Genomic DNA, 22,288 nt, shown 5'->3' with positions numbered 1-22,288 from the left:
TCTTGTGAAAACAGCACAGCTGCAGCTCTTTTCTCTCAAAGACGCTTGCGAGCCAGCGTAATGAAACATCTGCGGGAAGCATTGCAGGGAAGCCCTGCCTCCTCGCCATCCCGGCGTTTCCCCGGTGAATGACGCTCTTTCAGGCAGAAATCACTCTTCCAAGCGGCCGTGCATTCTCAAGTGCTCCCCTGATCAAGGTCATTGTGCCGCGGTTACGAAGGCCGCCTCAGCCTCCACACGGCGAGCCGAGCGCTCTCCGGCCTCGAGACGGCAGTAAATTGAAGGCGTCGCTTTTCAAGCAAGAAAAACTTTTAGTCTCTGTTAAGCGCTTATATTGAGCGTTATGCTTTTAATGCCCTGCCAGCGCGCCACTGGTGTCCCATTCCATGCAGAGGTAACGCTGCCAGGGGACCGAGCCGCCACCGCCAGATGCGCTTTCATAAAAACAACTTGTGTGATGTCTCTTAATCTGTGGGAACTTCAATGACTTTATTTGAGCTTTTTTTCTTTTTTTTTTTTTTGATGGTGAACTATAGTTACTAGCCAATAGTCTTTCTTTCTGTTCTGTTCATACCCGTGCCAGTTATTTAGGCTCAGCTGCAAATTGATTTATGACGGAGACAACTTTGATACATTTTGATCAGTTTCGTCATGGGCGCCCCCCCAGAATTTTATTAATTTATTATTTACATTTCATACATACAGTATGATTCCCTTCTTGCTCCATTTTACATATTGGAGCATGTGGTGAGCACGTCTGCCTCACAGGCAAAGGATCCGTTTTTTGTTTTTGTTTTTTTGTTTTTTTTTTAAATCTCATCTACGAATAACCTGGCCCATCTGTCCATTTTTTTTTCAAATCAAATGTCTGTTTATCTTTAAAAGACTGCAATTGACTAACAACCCGATGATATTTGATTTTATATTCAAATGATGTGTGTTAGTAATAATATTTAATAGGCCTGAAATTGTACCTGTCTCTTGTTGTTCCTCAGAATATCTCACCCAAAAAAAAAATGGAGGACATATTGCAGTGTGCCACTTGCTCTTGTCATTTCCTGTAAGTATCTTCAGGTTTTTACAATATTTTAGAATCAAATGAAATAGTAGATTTGTCAGCTGTGTATCACACAAAAAAAGCATTTTTTTTTTTTTTATATGCAGTATATTTGCGTGTGCTGCTTCCCTGAATTGATGGATTACCTTGGTCCTCGCATGTGCACACAAACACACCTCCAAGCATGTAACCGAGACAGGAACACAGGTGTGAGATGTAGGCTGTGATTATGTTTGTAATGAACACATAAACCCATGTGTGTGTGTGAGTGTGTGTCTGTGTGTGTGTGTGTGTTGAAGCATGCGGGGGTGGTAGTTGTCTGTGTGTTTTGAGAGAACCCCCTTTGCGTCTCAACATGCTCCTGCACTCTCTCTCCTATATACCCCAGATGGTGTTGGTGACTCACTGACACACACACACACAAAGACACACACATAGACAACCAGGCAGACATACAGTTTAGTAAGCAACACGTTGCAGTGATGTAAATGCTTACGGATCGGTGAGAGGATTTGATTAATTACGCCTGATGACTGGAGCAGTTTTGCATTGGTGTTGAACAAAATGCATGATGGCAGATCTTGAACGGAAGTCATTTTTGCTCTGGTTTAATCAACTCCACACTGAGTCACCAGTTAAAGCCAGGGTAGACGTGAACATTATTAGTAGTCGATGGAATTTGTGCTGCCGGGCCCTGTTTGTGCACAAAGAGGGATTGAATTAGAAAGTGTGAGGCAAAGTGGAAACATTCTTTGACAACATCGTGGCAGGGAGAAGTAACTGTGTGCAGTCCGACTAGAATGAGGCAGTTGAAAGGAATGAATGGCTGAAGACATTTTGAGTATTGTTTATGAACACAAATGGTGCAGCAACACGTATAGACTGACAATATTTTTTTTTTTTTATCCCCAGCAAATAAAAACACTAATATTTCTGCAGCTCACTTAGTTGTGAAACTCTTCTTTGTCAGATTTGGGGGATTACTTCTGTGAGGTCATTGACTGATGGTCACGCCGTAGGCCTCAACTGATTATATTTTTTGATAGTTTTTTTTTTTAACAAGCCATCATATATTGTTCCGTTTATTTGCTTTGCCCAGACAGCGTGAAACCAACAACAGAAAATAGCCAATCGGAAGATACGCTTTTAACAAGGCCTATAACACTTCCTGTTTGGCTTGCGAGCTTCTCGGGGTATTACAGAGAGCAGCAAGTCTGACGGTAAGAAACTTCCTTCCTCCAATATATTTCATTGCTAATCCAACAATTGCGCTCAAAGTAAGAATTACCGTGGCCTCTATTTGTTGGTCCGAGTGAGTAAATGGCTCCCTAAAGGCCGAGCGAAGCGACTGGCGAGACAATGGAGTATTTTACAACTCCCTCCAGCCATTGGCACGGCTATTTCTAAAGCAGAGGCCGCCACTTTAGGCCATCGGCTCCCGCATGGCTTCGTGGGCGGATATGGACGGACAAGGCAATTACAGTGTAATGCCATTTCTCCCCCTTTCCTTTACACACGGGCGCTTACATGCATTCTAATGGCTCCACTCTTGTAGCGCAAACACATACGCTGCCCTTTGTCTCGGCTTAATCTGTCGTGTCATTAACCACACGTAATTAACTAAATGCATTATTTACCGTTGGATATTTTAAGCCTTTTGATTGGCCAGCCCACCTTAGCATTAAACTCCTCCAGTCCAACGAGGGCTTTAATGTAAAATGTGATCTGATCGTTTCATGGTTAGATTTCAAAATGGTGAGTAAAGATGACATTGTGGCTGTCGGGGGGCTTTCTGGGTGAGTATCTGTGGGTGGTTTAGATCATCCCCGGACCCCTGCTGCTGCAGACTGCAGCCTGATAATGATTGTGTTGAATAGCTGCATGATTATACCTCTTTCTGGGATATGTGGGCCCCTCGCCTCCCCTCTGCTTTTTGTCTCTGTGGAACTCTTTCTTTCATTTGTTCTCCTGGTTTTTTCTATTTTTTATGTTTCTTCTCTCAGTTGGACTCCCAATCATCCGCATCTTCAGACTTGAACTGCACTTTACGGCTGGATTTACACTGCGGGTCTTTTTCCCCTAGTCGAGTCGGTTTACGTTGACTGTCGACCACAAGTGCCTCGTTTGGGATATCACTGCCTTTACGTTTACTGTATAACTATAAAAACCAATTTATTGATTCATTTTTTAAGAATTGATGTCAAAGTACAGATTATAGTTTGACGAGGAATTGTGTACCGTAAATGGCGAACAACATATTTTGCCTCGATCACACAACACACATTTATTGAAATTAGTCAAACATGCATTACAAGAAGGTTTAAAAAAAAAAAAAGAAATTTGAAAACATCTTTTTTTTATAATCTGCTTGCAACAGCTGATTTGACAACTTTGATATCATAGCCAGAAAAGTAATATTATTTAATAACACAAATCAAAACGCTTGCCTAAATCTATGGACTTTATTCTTTATTTCTCGCAAGTTGACCTTGTTATGGCTTATAAAACAATGATAGATCCTGTTAGGTGAGCTCTGCTTTAACAAATGCATGCTGCATGCTGTGGTAAAGCCCCTCACCTGATTGGACCTTCATTGTCCTTTGTCTAATGTCTGCTGTAACCTTCTATTGTGGCTCTATGATCTAATGCCTCACACACACACACACACACATGCACACACGCAGGTTTTGATCACAGGTTTTGTATACCAATGCTGCGTTCTACACACGATCCTGCATTATGCATGCTACGGTATTGAAATAAGCTAATGCTAATCTTACAGCATCGCATTATTAGCTGCTAATGTATTCGGGGACACTATGAGCTGCTAATGCCCGGCCACTATTAATGCTTAATGCTAATGCAGTAACAGTGAGAATCCTGAGCCAGCCCGCCCATCCAGGATTACGTGAAGCTTTATAATCCCTTGTTAGCAAGCGGCGGAGGCATACATCACACCTCCGAGATAATCTGTGTGACAGCTACAGACCTCGACGTGTCCTCATCTACTCCTCTAATCTACTCCTTCGGGTTGGGGAGATGCTCCGTCAGCTACTTTGCTCATGATATGTACACACCAAGTTTCGTTTAAACTACCGCGTGCTGTGTTTTTGCCAGAAGGCTCTTACAGAGGCAACACGTACTTGACGTTTGGGTGGCGATTACTGTAAATTCTCAGAAGTGTTTTAGTGTGGTCAAAGAGGAATGGAGCCTTTCATTATAGGGTTTTATTGAACAGAGCTCATTTATGTAGCTACACCATGTTCCTGTGCGGTTTATCCGCGTAGTAAATCTAACCTCAATATAAGAGCTGTTTCATAACTAGACTTGATAATAAGAATATATTTAAAAAATGGGGAAAGGGTGTTTAGCGCCATCGTCTTGGTTTATTTGTTCATTTAGCACAGCAGTCAATTTACGAGGCCCAAACATTTTTTGATTGCTCAATCGTACGCCTGTGTGGTGCTGGCAAGCCGCTTTCTGATTCACAGATGATGTAAGGACTGAGTAATCATATTTTTTCTTTTTTTTAAAAATTATTCTGACTTAAACAACAAACTAAGATCATAAATACCATTCGCTAAAACTCTGACTTTTTAGCGCCATGATTCTATTGACTCAAATGGCAAAGACCAAAGCTTCAAAATCAAATCAATATACATATACAGCAAATTATTTCAATTGGTTGACAAGGTTCTATAGTAATATTGCGTATTTTAGCTAAATAGCAACATGCTAATTCCAAAAATATTTTTTTACACAGGCCACCAAACATGATTTTACTGGTAAGAATCTCCAAATATTTTTTTCCCAGCTTTATTAATACTTTCTTTTTTATGTGTGTGTAAATAAAAATAAAAAAATCCTTTATGTATTTTCATAAACTAGCAAGCTAAACTTATAGTATGTGACTAGACGCAAACGCAGTTTTCTGAGCCACGATAACAAATCGGTGCATGGAAAGCTGAGGAGGGTGATAGGAAGGGAGGGGATGGGAGGGGAGGAGAGGAGAGGTGAAAGAGGGGTGATGCTAGGGATGAGAGGAGGTAAAAAGGAGGGAGAGGCGAGATAATGTACTGTAGGCTGATTAATGTCAAAGGCACTGAGTGCTGAATACTTATGAAGCCCATGTCAATGGAGCTTTCCCCCCCCGCAAGGTTACACCGGGGAAGGCTTGCGAGGGAAGGTGGAACCCGAAACAGAAAGAAGGCGATGCGGAAAGGACCATGGCGGGCATCCTTGGTGTTCCCGGCTGATGATACGTCACAAAGACGGACAGACAATAAAAGCAAAGACAAGCAAGTGATGTTGAAAATCCGAGCACACAGCTGCTCAAGTGCTCCATCCATTGTCTTCATCCAGTAATGTCTTCCGTCAAGGATATTTTTAGGTGTCAGCAGAATGATGTAAACAGTACATAATTTATGTCAAGAAATTCTTTGGAAGGCCCAAGAAGAAATCCGTCCAATGTCGATTGATAGTACAGTTGAGAAGGTTCTGCGTTGGAATCTTCCTACAATTTAAGAACACACATGTTAGCATGAAGACTCTAAATTGCACACACGTGTCAAAATGACATGGATGTGAACTCATTCACTGCCGGTTAATATATTTGACGTCTATAACCGTCAATGGCACTGGATGAGTTCATTTGAAAATGAACAATTCCTAAAAGGTGGAAAGAAGCAGAACCGCTTCCTCATTAGTTAGAGCCTATCCCATCTGAAGGACTCATAAATACTGTTATCTCCACAGTTCGATTTAAAAAAAAAAAAAACTCTCTTACGGGGAAGTCTGTGCTTTTTGCATGTAAGTTACGTCTCCACTGAAAGGCATGTGTCTTTTTTCGGAGCCCGGGCAGGACAATTTAGCTCGGGGCGATACAACACTGTATGCAGCTTTGCGCCGCTTCTGAACCTTCTTACTTTACACAGAGTGAGCAGGAATAGCAAACTGTGCCAGCGAGACGTTTTTGGATGTTTGAGTGAACCCTGCATCACCTGAGATCAAACGGTACCCATGTGTCAGCATTTTTCAAAAGCTCTGTTGCTCTATCTAAATAAAGATGTGTGTGTGCGTGCGTGCTTACCCATGTGTGTGTGTCCGGAAATAAAAATAAAAAAACATAAAACCTGTGGACTGAGTCAATGCGTGCCTGAAAAATAAGCGAGAATGGCTCACAAGGTTCATCAGTCAACACGGGCATCTGCCGTTCTCTGTGTCAAATCAGGACAAGAGCAAAAAATAAATAAATTAACTGATAGCTTAGAGGCAACAAAAAAAAAACATGACCTTTCAACTTTGACCTCTCAGCTAATGATCGATCCAAGGTCAAGAGCAGATGTTGCGCAAGCATGAAAGAACCAGATTTGCTCTGAAATGTTAAACAGTGATTTTTTTTTATTTTGGCTCAAGAAATGTCTTCATCTTTTTTTTTTTTTACAGATTTTCCATGACCATCACGGATGATGTCATCATCACACCAGATACATTAGCACCCGGTCCACACGAGCACAGTAGTCCACCACCAAGTATTCCAGCTACAGGTGCGCCTTTGTGACAGCTTCTCAATGTTCCGATGACATTGCGAGATAAAACGAGGCTCCGTTGACATTGCTAGTCATCTCACATCGTCTCTTTTGGTATCTCTCCTCTACTGTCCTCCTCCTCACCACTCCTCTAATCGCTCACTCTATTAGTAGTCTATTTACAGCCTATTCAGTTTGGAGCCTGCCAACATTTATTGCTCTCCAGAGTTTTATCAAACCATTGATATACTACAACACACATATTTGCATTCAGGCATAGGAATCGAATGTACAGGATGTATTTGCAGATGTGAGTGCAATGGCGTTGAAGAGGTTAGTAAGTACGTCGTATGTGCCGGGCTAAGTTGTGGGTCTACTGTATGTAAACCAGCGTGTGTGTGTGTGTTGATGCTTGCATTTGTGCGTGTGTCAGTGCACACGGGTATATGTTATCAGCGGTGTCCCAGTGTGCTCGCCGAGGGCCAGTCTATTTAGTGTTCATAACAAAGCCTTTTACTCAGGCTCCAATCAGGATTAAACCCTTATCAGCGCACACAGACCACAGGACACAGCCAGCTAGCGCCCGTGTGTGCGTGGATGTCTACGTGTGTAACTGGGGGGGGGGGGTGCTTGCGGGTGTGTAAGGGATTATTTAGCATGTTTGGCTTGTATCGTTTTTTTTTTTAGCCATTTGTTTATAGTTTTTATTTCTTAATTTGACCATTTGATGCAAATGTTCACACATGCAGGTAGTGTTGACAAGAGGGTGTGTGTTTTTGCAACAGTGTGTGTGTCAGCAGAGGGGGAAATTGTGAAGCGGTATTAAATGCGGATCTAAAGCTGCAACAACCCCCCTCACCCCCCACCCCCCTGTGGGTTAGATAATTATCATCACTGTATGTGAGATTGTTTATTTGAGTGCACTATGAATCGTATCTTTGCCTCATTGAACCTTTTGCACAGTGAGGTGAAGAGGTGGAAGCAGGAAAGGAAGGATGGAGGAGGGAAACAATGGAAAAGTGAGCGCTAAAGTAAGTAAGGGACGAAGCAAAGTAGGAAGGTGAGATGAAACACTGGATGGGAAAAAAAATTGGAGTAAGAAGGCAATGAATACTGAAAGGCGGACAAAAGAGTCAAGAGAATGAAAAAACAAGGATGGAGAGAATGAAAGAATTTCCAAAGGTGGTAAATGAAAGAAGTAAGCAGGAATGATTAGGAAGGAGAGAAAGAAAATTCGAAAATAATTTGTAAACTGTAAAGAAAGCTGCGTTTGGCGAAAATAAAAGGAAGGAAGGAAGGAAGGAAGGAAGGAAGGAAGGAAGGAAGGAAGGAAGGAAGGAAGGAAGGAAGGAAGGAAAGCAGGAAGGAAGGAAAGCAGGAAGGAAGGAAGGAAGGAAGGAAGGAAGGAAGGAAGGAAGGAAGGAAGGAAGGAAGGAAGGAAGGAAGGAAGGAAGGAAGGAAGGAAGGAAGGAAGGAAGGAAGGAAGGAAGGAAGGAAGGAAGGAAGGAAGGAAGGAAGAACTGGAGTAGGAGGAACGAATTAAAGATAAGAATAGAAAGACAGAAATGTAAACAAAAACAGGAAAAGATTTGAATGAGTGAAGAAATAGGAAAGAAAGAGCAAAACCAGTAAAGGAAAGAAATTGTCGATTTTCCCAAATGCAGTAGTAGTTGTTCTAGTCATCGTAGTATGTAGTAGTACGTAAAGATGAGCAAAGTTTATCATGTTTAGTTGAACCCGGTGCCAACCATCTTTGTTCCTATTTTTCCTGCTTCAAACTCGAGAGCAGCTCCGATTGGCTGCTTGGGCCTCTTTATGTCATCGCGTATACGGCGAACCTTTGTTGTTATGATAACAGCGTGTCTAATTATGCAAATTGGCCTCATTCATATTAATGAGCCACGCCGCCGCCAGGGAGGAGTCACCACAACAGACACAACAATGAGCTGGCAAAATGAAGACCACACTGAATCTATGAATACAAAGCGGGAGGCCACGTCCATCTGTCTACTGTAACGCGCGTCACCCAAAATCATGCATACTCGTCTTCATTAGTCTGAATGATGTTCCTCGTGAAGAATATGACCTCCGTTCATCATTTTTGGAGGCAATTCAATACATAATGATGTGGTTGGTCAACGGAAATTATTTTTAAACAAAGACATCATTGAACTCAATCGATGAATGATGAAGTCAATCTATCAGTGTCTCTTCTCAGAAGTCAAGACAGGAGCTTCCCCATGAGAAAGGATGACGGAAATTTCACATGACGCGTCCGTGTTGGCTCACGCTACCTGGCGAACAGTAAAGCTACATCAAAAGTGAGCCGCCCATCGCGAGACATTTGGATAGAGGTTGGAAATTAGGCTGAAGTGAATCCATGAATAAATATGACAGTCCTCAGAGGATCATTAACACCATTCTGCCTGCTCACAACCACTACGCTATGCTAATGCTTCTAACCGAGTAACCTGCCTCCAGATTTGATATATTCACTATGACAAAAATCACGTGTGTGTCAAGAAGCACTTCGAGAGCAAATGTCTTGGGGAAAAAAAAACCCATTATTGTTGCACGTTGTCCACTTCACATAAGAATAACTTTTCACAGAAATCTGCAGAGCGGAAGTTGAACTTTTCCTCCGAGAAGAACTTATTATCAGCTGTAAACGTGTGCCTGTTTGTTCTAATGAGCATCTGTCAGTACAGACCCAATAACCATGGTAACACCCTGGGGTTATTTTCAGCCCGTTGTTAGAGCAGCTGTAGGGCTGTTAAGCAAGGTCAACATCTGGAGTTAAAAGAGTAACTCTCACAAGCGGCAACACTTTTATCTCGCTGGTCATTAAATTCTTCTCTCCGTCCAGCAACACCATTTGCTGATTTCTGATAAAAGGTCAGTCAGGCTGAGCTGAGCTCGAACTGTTACTTAACTGCTCTCGTTTTCAGGTGCACTGCAACAGTTGCTAACATTGGCGTCGACATTCGGGTTTGAAAACGTGTTGTGCAAAAGAAAATGGCAGGAAAAGCCTAATAGAACATCTAGATTGTATTCGGGGTTAATCAGAGGCATTTTAAATGGTAGTAGGTGCACACTGACAGTCATTTAATGTGAGTCCAAGTGTGATCACTTGGTATAAGGGGGGGGTGCACATTTGTGCAACCACATTCACAGTTGTTTATTTTTATTTCCTCTCTGTCTTTTTTCCAATTGACTTGTACAGCTTGATGGTTAGAAACATTTTGAAAATGCTGTCTTTTTTTTTTAGATCACATAAACCTAGCCTAAATGGGGGTGTGTAGACTTTTTCTATCCTCTAAAAATGTTAAGTGAGAAACATAGAAAAAAAATATTTTTGCTTAATCCCTTCCCCAAATTGTGTACGTATTTCATACAGATACATTATGTCAATAAAATAGGCACGCTAATATTGACAGCAAAAGATACTTGACAACAAAAAATGGGGGGGGGGGGGCGTCACTTTCTAGGTGAAGGTCTGTCCTCTGAAGTAATGGATAAAAGTGTGAAGAATTTGCAGTAGTAGATTTTTGGATGTGTTCATGGGTGTAAATGTGCTACTTTACGGTTATAGTGGCACATTAAACAACACAAAACATCTGTCAGATGGAAACATCACAGGGGACACTGTGTGTGTGTGTGTGTACGTGTGTGTGTGTCGGCCCCCAAAGGTACGTACGTCATTCGGAGTGTACGTTTGAGAGGCACGGGAAGGTCACCTGACGTGCACGGCTCAGCGTAACAGCGTCCGGCGAGCGAGCAGCCAAGCACCAGCAGTCTCTCAAGGACAACAAAGTGCTTATCCGTCAGAAAAAAAATAGGTAGTGTGAAGACACACACACACACACACTTCAGTGACACACTGACATGTCGCTGTATGGTGTAAAACAAACCTTTTAGGTTTAATGCACACAAGTGAATTACGCCGCTTTGTTGATCTTGTCTCATTCTCACTCTTCTCAGTGGTTGCTGAAAGGTGTTTTTTTTTTTTTTAAGCGGTCGGAGGCTAGTCGAGGTGTCAAAATTAATCTATTAATCGACGATAAATCGATTATCAAATTAACGCTTTGTTTTTTGACAATCGAGTAATTATTTCGATTTTATTTATTTAAAGATTGTCCAAACCTTCTGATTTCCGCCTCTGAGAAGTAATAGTTCTCTAGTCCTACATAAAAGCTAATTTATCTTTTGCGTTTCATCAAAATAATAATTTGCAAACATCTGCTTTTACTTTTGGAAAGTAATGATTATCAATCTTCTGTGATATTGCTCATCTGTTGCTTAGCTGTTTTTTTTTTTTTTCCAATTACTAAAGAATACCATGGAACCAAAAATAATTGGTTAATAAACTGTAATCATTTAAAAAAAACAATTAAATAAAATTTTAGCATTTTTTCGATGAATCGGTAGACTAATCGATTATTAAAATATTAACATTTTTAATTTTTTAATATTAATATTTACTTTTGGCGGGGTGGCAGGAATCGGTTAAGCAATTTGCAACTGGACAAGAAAGTAAAAATTAGAACAAGCGGAACCGATTGTATCCAACCGAAGCCTCCAATGGAATATATGGCAGCTAGTTTCCTGAGGAAAAGTCAAACTCGCTTTACATAATGCCATAAACAGTCCGCACCCGTCATCCATTGCACTCCACCTTTGCATGAAGCACCTCCATCTGTTACTTGATTTCATTAAGTATCACGTAGCAATGTTGCGATTGGGCGCAGAGCCTCGTCGGCTACTGTAAGTGGAGCTCTCCGTTGCCTCCAACCTTGCTCGTTCTCTCCTCCGCCATCGGTGCTTCAGCTGTTGTTTCTCATTAGAAAAACGGTGTGTTTCTTATTATCCCAGAATGCTTCGAGCCACTCGTGTGTGTGTGTGTGTGTGTGTGTGTACAGTAGGTGCCAAACGCAGCCTTTGTCTTCCCTGTTTGTCTCTTCTGTCCCCTCATTATAAAAGACACCTTACCTTGCTCTTTCCTCCTCGTTCCCTATCGCTCCCTTTCCGCCTGCGCCGGGCTGTCACTCATTATCCGACAGCTTGAAGCAAGCAGTCAGCCATATGAGAATGAAACTTGACGCCTCACACGCCCGTTAGCTTGTATTACTGTATACGGGCTCAGCTCCATCACGCCTTCAACTTTGCCCTAAAACCTTTGGCGAGTTTGCTTCTTTTTCAACAGTGGAGCTAATTAACCCAGCAGCCAGCAACCTGCCATATGGGAACACCATCTCAGGGTTGTCGCTTCGCTTTGTTTTACGCTTTTTTTTTTTTTTTACTGTATCCTGCAAAGTTGTAAGACTAATTAACTAAGGAGTTCATCGTCAGCGTTGCATGAGACGTAGTTTGTTTGCCGTTCGAGATGATGACAAAAAGGCTCGCGTATGTAAAAAAAAAAAAAAGGGGGTCTAATCTGTACGGTTGTTTGTTTATTTGCTATACTTGCATGTTGTCGCGTTTAAAACAATAGCCAAGATCTGAAATTATCATTATGATCATTCATTGAATTATATATGGGTCTTTTTTCTGTTTGATTTTCTGTGATTTAAATATGGCACTTATTATTGTTATTTATTGTATTTTATTTTATTCAAAATAAAATAGAAAATAAAGACATATCAAATATATCAAAGGGCATTTTTAGCCAGGCTGTATGAAGGGGGCATTCAAAATCTATATAAATCATTTTGAAACCAAATAAATTAATTGATCATCTCTTCAAAAACTCCAACCACATAGCAAACCATTTTGCCGTAAAAAGCCAGCTAAACAATATTTAAGGACTTTATCCCTATGAATCTCTCCCAGTGTTTATTTTCAAATGACCCTTGAATATCACCATGTATGATCACTGGTGAGCTATTTTTAGAGCAGGTCTGCGTGCAACTCATGTGGTCCTTGGGGGCTACCTGGTGTCAAAGGGCACCACATTGGACCCCCGCTTTTAGATTTCCATTTGTGTGGATGATATGGACCAATAACAACATGTCTCGGTGCTCCCCATTACCCGCCAGCCAGCCAATTGGATTGTTTTGTTGTTGATTGTGGGTAGCCATGTCTCCGGGGGGGGGGGGGGCGTAGATCGTTACCCGGGTTGCTCGCCCCGTCGCGGTGTCTCTCTGCTCACGCCATTGTGTAACGTCCAAACTCTTTAATTCACTTTGTCCTCTGACAGAATCAGTCAAGCAAAGCTACGATTCAATTTACTGCCGGGCGGGTTAACGAGATGATACGTTTTATTAAACAAGCGAGTCAGCATTCCTTTTAAAACGCCCTTCCAACAACCATGACAAGGCAATAATTCACCTTCTCCGTCCCAGAGGTCCCAGTTCAGAAAGCGTGCCAATTAGACGCCTCGACTGGCACTTAATTGCCACTCGGAAGAGGATGATGGGCCATTAATTAGCAGGACATTAACAAGACTGATTATTCATTAACAGCAGAGCATATTAGAGCAGATAAGAGGCGATTGTAATGGACTCTATCGGTGGGAAGAAAGGCAGTGGCTGTCTTCAGTAGTATTATGTGACCTGCAATGGCACTCAAGACTGGCATAATAGTGTTAGCAGTGGTCATTAAAGGGGGGGGGGGGGGGGGGAGAAAACATTTTAGAGTTGCACTCTGCTCCTCATTGCTCAGTTTATATTACATCTCCTCAGATGAACATCATCATAAAATAGTATTTGAGTTAACTATAAAAAATAAAATGCCAGAGGTAGGGAGTAGAAAGTAAACAGTCCGCAACTAAAACTAGTTTCACAACAGGTGACGCAAAATAAATGGTCCAGTGGTGTTAAGCGGCATCACTCGATATGGTGCACCGCAGGGTACCTGTTTTAGCCCCCTTGTAATTGTTGCAATGCCTGTTTGTCCACTAGGGGGTGGTTGCGGTGAGCTGATTGTCTTGATGTAGTACGTTGACCTGGCTGCTGTCAATCTTCTGTGGAAGTTCCCCAGAGATGGTCTGTTCTTACACCTCCGACTCCTCATTTCACGCTTCATTTACCGCCACTCCGCCCCTCAAAACTCCAACCGAGTGTGTGTGTGTGTATTTGAGGTCATCATTTCCCCCTTCCACGCGATGTTATTACCAAACAAAATCATAAACTCTTGCTTATATAAGCTAAATGAGAGAGTGTCTTGTATCTGAGAAAGCGCAGCGTTGTTCTGCAAGGACAATGATAGCGCTTGGCCCTGCACAGTGACACAGACAAACTTGTTTTACTTGCAAAGCCAATGCAATTACCTCTCTAATGCAAAGAGCGTTATGCAAGGTATTAGGAGGCCCAGTTGTAGTTATTGGAGATACAGCAGCTCATAAAGCCACCACGGTATCAATAAAAAAGCTTTTCTACGGTCACACAATGGATTTTTATTGCTAGGGCTTTTCATTTTCACGGCGCAGACCAACTTCTTTTTGTAATATATTGATAAAAATGTTATGGATGAAAAAGTCTAAGGGGGGCGGAACCCAATAAATTCATCACTTACCTGAGTTTGTTCTCCTAATCTGAGATTGCAATTGACATTTATAGCTACATCAGATATCAAACTGGATGGCCGAGTTGGTGGTAAAATATCAGGTGGGAGACACACACACACCTGACAGCACATAAATCCACTCATGACATGTAATAGCTTTTAAGCACAGACTCCGGGTTGCATCTGCAGCTTCAGCTATCAATACACACACACAAGGATAGGAGGCAAGTATGAAGAGATGGGGTGTCTGGAAATGGCGAGATTGGTTCAATCTGCCGTGGAGAAGATCACAGGGTCACATTTTGCTAGCACTCGTGCGATGGATGGATGGATGGATGGATGGATGGATGGATGGATGGATGGATGGATGGATGGATGGATGGATGGATGGATGGATGGATGGATGGATGGATGGGCGGATGGATGGGCGGATGGATGAGCGGATGGATGGATGGATGGACGGATGGGCGGACGGATGGATGGACGGATGGGCGGATAGATGGATAGGCGGACGGATGGGGGGAAGAATGGATGACATGTCCTCTTTGATAACGATACCTTTATTATGTGATAACTAAATGAATGCTCGTCAACAACGGCAATAAAATTAAATTAATTGAGGATACAATTGCGATATTTTTCAATAAGATTATGTCAACAATCATACAACCTTTTAAAGTAGTCCAACCTCTTAATATTATTGCAAGAAAACAAAGGTAGGGGGAAGGGATAGAGTGGCAGAAGTGTTATCAATCAAAGCCTGAAGCCGAGTGTTAATCCCCAAGCCAGCAGCAATGGCGCGAAGGAGGGCAAAAAGTCTTTCACAGAGCGAAAGAGAGAGAGAGAGAGGAGAGTGCTGCGAAAGGAAGAGAAGGACAGAGAGGGGAGACACCAAATGCGGTCATGCGGTTGAAGGACAATCGTTGTCTATCAACATGAAGAATTACTTTTCGGGCCTGTCCGTATGGCCACATGTGAGCGCCCGCCCGCACACACACACACACACACATGAGGAACAAGTCTCAACCTGTGTGAGAGGATACTTATTGGATCTTCAATGGGATTAGCAGGCTTTCATCCCTTCAAGTTTAATGATATGTGAATGACTTGATTAGAGCTATCTGATGACACTTTGCTGGTTGACCTCCAAAGCCCAACAATAACAACAGGTCACCTTTCACATTGACTTGAACATCTTGACTGAATCGGTAATGACTCCTCAGTCATTTCTTTTTATAAAGAGGATGCGCTCACCAGCATGATATCTAATGAGGTCCAATTTACTTGTTAATAGACTGTTTTCTGGGGTTTGGTCATGTGATGTTCGCAACATGAGCCATTGGGTACTGTGGTGTCGTTTTTACCAAGTGGCTGTGCAGGACAAAACGACTGCTGGTTAAATGATGGATTAAAAACCGGGTGGGTTTGTCATCTTAATTCACATTTTTATTTTGGAAAATAACCGTTTTGTTTTTGTACTGTATAGGTGAAGTCAAACGGCGTTGTGGATCTACTGCTTAAAACCTTAATTTATGTCTACCCTGTTGTCAGTAGCCAAAGGAAATCAATGATGGCTCTCCGCAAGGCCAGGTGAGTATTTCTTAAAGGAGACATATGCGCTTTTTTTTGTCCCACTATTTTCAAACAATTCAGCAGGCACATTTGTGAGTAGATTTGGTCAAAGTACCCCAAGGATAAGGAATAAGCTCATGTTACACTCCTTATTTCTTGTTTTACAATCAATTGAGCCACCCCCTCATCCCGAGTGACATTACGTTCGCCCGAGCAAGCTGGTTGTCCGATGCAACTCCATGTGCATCATGTTTTGTAACAGTGAGCCAACTCAGGTCACAGGCACATCAGAAAATTGTATTTGGATGGGCTCACAACAAATTGTTGTACACAAACACCTAGAAAGTCAATTCATGGGCAAGTAAAGATAACCTGAATTGTGGCTATAATTAGGAATAATATGCCCAGCTCCTTGTGAAAGTAGTCAAGTGCGAGCTGTACAAAGGCAGAAAAGCCCCCTTACACTGTGTCAGCATTAGACAGCGTAGACAGCATCTTCTCCCTCATTAGGCAGCATAACGTTGACAAGAAAAGAGGGAATATCGGGGACCAAATGAGCAGCGGAATGGCACTCGTTTGTATCATGTGCCTCCCAAGACACATGTTCTGGACTATAGTGTTCTCAAGAAAAGCATGATGAGACACTATTAGCTCCTTAATGATGCTAGGCTTACTATGTTGTGCAAAATACTGTGTTGTGTATCCAATTTAATACCAGTAATGTGATTAGCCTTTTTTTTTTTTTTTTTGCTATATGAACTTATATTGATTGTTTCACTAACACTGATTGATATTGGGACATAAAATTAAAGCTATTACTGCCATCCGCGTCTATGTGGAAGTAGAATAAACGGATTTCTACCGCACTCTAGTGGTGACAGGTGGAATTGCAGGAGAGTCCTGAGTTTACGTTTTCTGGAGATAAGGTTTTTTGTTTTGTTTTTTATTACAAATGGCGCGTTTCAGACGGTGGCGAAAATACACACCCCCTGTAGTTAAGTAGTACAGATACTTGTATGAATTCCAATAAATGTTAAGTTGAAAAAACAAGTTAAATTAAAAATAAACTAAAAATAAAATTACAAATTAATTTGTACTGTTGATTAGGCTACACTCTGAAAACAGTTGAGTAAAAAATAACCCAATTTGTTTAAAAATGTATCTATCCTCTATAGTACTTAGGTTAATTAGATTTTTCTCTGACTTTTCTGTACAAAATCTGAATAGATAATAATAATAATAGTTGCGATTGTTGCTATTTAACTTCACTGCATGGCACTGAAATCAGTTTTTGATATTTAATCACTCGTGTTCTTTATTAAACAAAACCGATTCCGAATCAGTTATGATGAAGTGTCGTTTTTACAGCACTGCAAACTTCAACCACAATTATAATTCATCCGCTGTAATTGGTTGGCTGCAAAGCCCTAGCACAGCAACCCTAAAATGTGTACGCACGCAACACAGACGCGCGATCGGGTGGCATGCTGTGTTGGCACAACCTGTCCTGCCCCCTCATTAATCACCGCGTTGAGGTTTTGATGCCACAGCAGGAATGAAAGTGCTGCTGGAACGTGAACAGATGTACTAGAGTGCCACCATCAGCTTGGCCTGAGGGCCCACAGCAGTGAGACAGTGACCACTGCTGCTGACGACAACACCTAATACTTCATTAACAGTGGGGACCTGGATGCTGTAAAATGTTGCTTTTCGGTGTATGATGTGAAAAATTGGAACGATTATCCGTAACCATTACATGTTAAATGAAATCCCATTAAGTCCTTCTGTGTGAAAATTATCTGTGAAGATTTTTTTTTTTTCATGTGATATTTTACAATCTTAAAACAGACACCAAAATTCAAGAATTCGCTTTCATTTTTTTTTTTTTCGCTTACATTTATTTTTTTAACTGTGAAACAATTCACTAAACATTCCAAAGTGACTAACAAGGATGGATGTAAACTTGTTTCAGCAGAAAGAGCCAAAGTGGCTGTTTTATTTGGACTTATGTACAGTTTTATTTTTTCACAGTGAGCGTTCACCAGATCCACCAGGGGGCGCACATAGCATTGCAAGTGTCCCATCTCGCCTTGGTGCATGAACTGACGAAGCCTGCAAGAATAAGAGGGAAGACAACCACAACTGCCCAGTTGCCATCTATTCAACACAGATGAAATGAACAGAACGAATGAAACACAGCAAAACAAGGTAAAAAACATCTTCTTGTCCTCTCTGTGCTATTCACACATTCTGGTTGGGAATTCCCCGTCAATCTTAACCATCCAATTCTGACTTGTCTGTCAGGGTACGATGCAAGTTGCCTTCCGCAGGGCCAGGTAACCTGTGACGACATCTGTGGGAAGGAGGCGGATGTAGGAGAATTCCTCTGTGGAGGTGAAGCGAAGTTTGGTCTGCGGGTCTGTGTAACTTGCCTGAGCAAAAGTAGGAAATAGTAAGTCACTCTCTTAAGGCTCAGCACGGTGGGCCAGGAAGTTACTCACGGGTAGTCCTGAGATGTCCGAGTATTTTTTGGATGGTTTCAGAGAGGGAGGAGCATCAATGTTGTAGTCTGTAAAATGAAATGGTACATTATTGGTTCGTATTTTATTTCAAGAATCTTTTATTGAAATGTTCAATCTGTTTGAATGTGATCAAACAAAACTGTGATGGACCACGATGAATCTTCTGCATTCTCTAGGTTCTAATATGAACTTATCACCACTGAGTAGAATTAAATCAAGAGATTCAGTTACAGTTCGGGTCATCGAGCGTCCAGGGTAGAGTACGTTCCAGAACCAGAATTTGTTTGAGATTCTTCCAGGTTCTGTTCTTTTTGCCAGCTGCCGCTCCGCCGATGCCAGAGTGCTGCCAAGATGGAAAGATAACACCATCATTCTAAGATGTGGCCACAAGATCATACAGGTATTGAATAACAAAATGGCACTCACCATAAATGAAGGGTCCTTGAAAGGTGGTGGCTTTACTGTGGATTCTGTGCTGGTGCTTGTTAACAGCGTGCTCTCCACCATTCCAACCGGCTTCATGTCAGGGACAACTTCTACTACTGACATCTGATTGGAACACAGACTTTGGAATGTCAACAGAAATGGAAATGACATCTTGAGAGAATGTAAGGTAAGATGGGGGGGGGGGGGGGCTTGGCATTTAATCAACAATGATTTACATGAAAAACATGATTGTGCAATTGGTACAAATGAAGTTATTCATTCCAATTGTTGTGGAAAGATAAGGTGATAGCAGGGGATTCGAGTGTTATTTACCTGAGAAATGAAAAACTAAATACACACAAAGTGTAAGAGCAGAAAGTTATGTCGCATCTTTGTTTCTACCTGATTCGGTGCGAGTTGTGTCATCATTAGCGGAGCTTTCTTCTTCTTGGTGCCCCCGCCGGTTGGCTGGGCGGCGGACACCGCCGGACTACCGGGACGTTTCTTCCCCCGCAGTGCTGCAGGGCCGGCGGCCAACTGCTGGCTCTTGATCGTAATCGGGATCTGAGATGCCATGTGTTGTGATACAGTCAATTTACATGCTGTGTTCTCACTCGACGATGAGCAGTAGCATTAGCATAAGCCGCTCTATGACAGTTCACCCGGATGTTGATTAATTTAACTTCCGTTGAAGCGCACGTGACACCAGCACGCTTTTTTTTTTAATGTGCAGTAATTTAATATCGTGAGATTTTAGATTTAAAGCACTACGGTCATAACAAAAAACACTAATTAAGTTGGGGAGGTGCGCGGTCAGTCAGTGGGATAGGCTCCGCCCACTAGCCAAGAGTTTATTTCTTATTTACTGCTGCCATCTAAAGGAATGTACCACAACATTGACTATATATAAAATAGTAAGGTAAATTAAATGAGTTGCATTAAATGACACTAATTTTAATGTTTTTCCAAATGACTGTTTTTTGTTTTGTTTCATTTTTTTTACTGTGTAAATTGTAAGTAAACTGACCAAGTGGGTGTGGTTCAGCAAGATAGTGATATTTCCTTTGACCCGTAAAACATTAAACAAGACAAGTCCATCTCGCTTAACGCAAACTCGAGAGATAAACTAAAACAAGCCATACCTGTCAGGACAGCTTTGAAAGACTCGACTGCCTCCGGTAACGTGCCGATTGGTTAGAGTAGGACGCTACGCCTTGGAGCTATATGTGGGCCCTCTCTTGTCAATCTGACAGCGTTCCACACAAACACCTCTGATGGCAAAGCGCCTTTAGCGTATCTATAACCCTGCACTTGGGAAAGAACCTGTCAGGTTTCAGACTCACACTACAATGAAACACCGCATCTAAATTCAACACAGCATCCCTTAACAACTGCAGGGACCTTGATTAACGGACAGCTACTGCTGTCATTTGGGTGACTTAGTGTGACTCAGTGTGAGTGTGAATACAGAAGAAGAAACTTTTGAGTCGAAAATCGCATGCGAAATGCCGATTCATAAGCAAATTTTTTTAGAAGGTGCCTTATTCATTTTTAAACGTGCTGCTGTGAATAATAAATGATATATAGTTGGGCACAGTTGGAAAACAAATGCTAATGTATTATGGATGATGTTTAACTTTCTTACGGAACTGCAGATTTTCGTTATGGAAATACCACCTACACAAGATAATCCAGGGAAGCAAAGGATCAGTTTGAACAATCGCTTTCATTTTGCTGCCGCTCTGCTAAAGCCGACAGTTTTAATTGTCGTCGGATGCCATACTGAGCTTTCCGTTATCTCGTCCTTCAAAACCGAGCGACGGCACTTCGCTTGGATTCGTCACGCATACTGTACATGAGGTTACATTTAAAAGCACATTATGTAAAAGGTTTGTCTCTTTTTCATGCTCTAGTGACTCAGGAGGCAAACATACAAGCCAAGGCCTAAAGCCATCTATTGATCTGCGTGTTGACTCATGCTGGATGTGTGTCAATGTTTATAATAGGGATGGATAGTCCGCGCCTCTTCTATGAAATGTCAAAAGACGGTTTTAAGTCTCTACCGCCCACTTCAAAACAGGAGGCCTCTTTCGAATGCATAATTGTTTTTCCTGCATGGTTTTATGTATGAAGTCTGTATTTGGTCCTATTTTTTTTATTTGTTTTATAAGGTTATTATAGTTTGTCCCTTGTTTTATTTAGATAATCGTCAATTTGGATAGTTCTGAACAAGTTACAGGAGGGTTTGGTTTGCACACTTACAAAACTACGGTTCATCAGTTGTTTATTTATTACTTTCATCCATCCATTCATTATCTGAACCGCTCAGGATTGTTTTTACGTCCCCTCTCAAAAAGATTAGATTTTTCAAGTGAGTTATAAAGATGTTAGGGTCGTTGTGAGAAAGTTTGCATGGTCAATTGTCGCAAATAACAGGAAAAAAAATACTTTAACATTTTTTTCTGTGCCTTCAGAATCTTTTTTGTCTATCCTAGTGAAGTATGGAAAATGGATGGGGAGAGTCTAAATGGAATTGCTCAAATCCAGTTCCATATAAGTGAGATGGATAGGTTTCTTTTTTTAAAATATGAATCCGATTATGGGCTCAATCATGCGTTTTTTTTTTCTTCCGGGTTGAGAGCGCGAAGGGAGGGATGAGCAATGATGCTGGCAGCCTGCACATCGCTCCGCACATCATCAGCAGCAGCAGCCAAATCCTTCCTTTTCTTCCCTCCCTCCCTCACAAGAACCCGGCCAGCCAGAGTCTGCACGTCCGCCCCCCAGGCCGCCGCGAGGGACGGACCTCAGTCAGCCGCGGACTCCTCTCCCCCTGCGACCCTCCGTATCCGCCCGTCTCCCCTCATGGATGTCCCGACTCGTTACGGCTCTCGTCGACGGACGCCACCCGCGTAAATGTGTGTGTGACGGCCCACGCCTTACGTTAAGCTTCTTTTTTTTTTTTTTTCGACGCGAGACTGGCGAAATTAGAATCTCCCACATGATGATGGCTCCTTCTCCGTAGTGTTAACGTTGTGCCGGTGCAGAAGGTGGGAAAAATGTTTGAGATCTTGTTAGATAATTAACGAGCACCATTGATCATTTGTATTTGTTTGTTTAGACTATTAGAAAGTGTGTGCCGAAAGCAAGCTGAAGAATATGATGTGATTACATTGTCAATGTCGCAACTGTTGGCTCACGAGTTTACCATTTGTCCTTTTGTAATTAAAAAGGGGAAGCACGACTCAACTAAATGCTCCATACTTTGTATTGTATATATAAAAAAAACAAGATTGTAAATAGTTACGTGTTAATTTTTGGATGACAACGCTAGTAATTATTAATTAAAGCACAGCATCTCAACTCAAAACTAAAAGAATGACAAAGATAAATAAAGATAAGGTTTATTGCTGGATCAGAGGTTCCGTCATAAAACTTTATAACAGCCATGTATTGGGGGAAAAAATGTTTACAGTTGTTTATAGTCTTGGCGTGACATTGGATGATGCAGGCTCTTTAGCTAAAGCAGATAGTGGGATCATAAGGGCTGATGGTCTGATGAAGAGAAAAGAAAACAAGGAGAAGAAGCCGGGAGAGATCGCTATCAACGGCATTTGCGTTGTCGTGCGCATGTAAGTTTGTAGCCGTATTTGTACAGTAGGTTTGCTTGCGTGTGTATGTGT

At 41.8% G+C, this 22,288-nt stretch overlaps 1 protein-coding gene and 2 long non-coding RNA genes across 3 annotated transcripts; 2 read left to right on the top strand and 1 right to left on the bottom strand.

The window, feature by feature from the left end:
* The first annotated feature begins 1,004 nt into the window (after positions 1 to 1,004).
* On the top strand, positions 1,005 to 6,616 carry LOC133160604 (uncharacterized). Its single transcript, XR_009715934.1, has 3 exons — positions 1,005 to 1,060; positions 2,157 to 2,277; positions 6,503 to 6,616. It is a non-coding gene; the product is annotated as an uncharacterized LOC133160604 (long non-coding RNA).
* Positions 6,617 to 17,517: 10,901 nt separating this feature from the next.
* Positions 17,518 to 19,285, bottom strand: LOC133161310 (INO80 complex subunit C-like). Its single transcript, XM_061289726.1, has 5 exons — positions 19,011 to 19,285; positions 18,609 to 18,731; positions 18,414 to 18,525; positions 18,162 to 18,229; positions 17,518 to 18,092 (listed from the first exon to the last, which is right to left on the bottom strand). Exons 1-5 carry the CDS (start codon positions 19,182 to 19,184, stop codon positions 17,961 to 17,963), a joined length of 609 nt encoding a protein of 202 aa, XP_061145710.1. The 5' UTR covers positions 19,185 to 19,285; the 3' UTR covers positions 17,518 to 17,960.
* On the top strand, positions 17,728 to 18,795 carry LOC133161311 (uncharacterized). Its single transcript, XR_009716055.1, has 4 exons — positions 17,728 to 17,868; positions 17,965 to 18,112; positions 18,501 to 18,582; positions 18,675 to 18,795. It is a non-coding gene; the product is annotated as an uncharacterized LOC133161311 (long non-coding RNA).
* Positions 19,286 to 22,288: the final 3,003 nt, after the last annotated feature.

This window comes from Syngnathus typhle, linkage group LG10 (assembly GCF_033458585.1).
Source record: "Syngnathus typhle isolate RoL2023-S1 ecotype Sweden linkage group LG10, RoL_Styp_1.0, whole genome shotgun sequence".
In the NCBI taxonomy this organism is placed as follows: domain Eukaryota; kingdom Metazoa; phylum Chordata; class Actinopteri; order Syngnathiformes; family Syngnathidae; genus Syngnathus; species Syngnathus typhle.
Note: the sequence above shows the minus strand (reverse complement) of the source record. Positions and strands in the feature narration are given on the sequence as shown.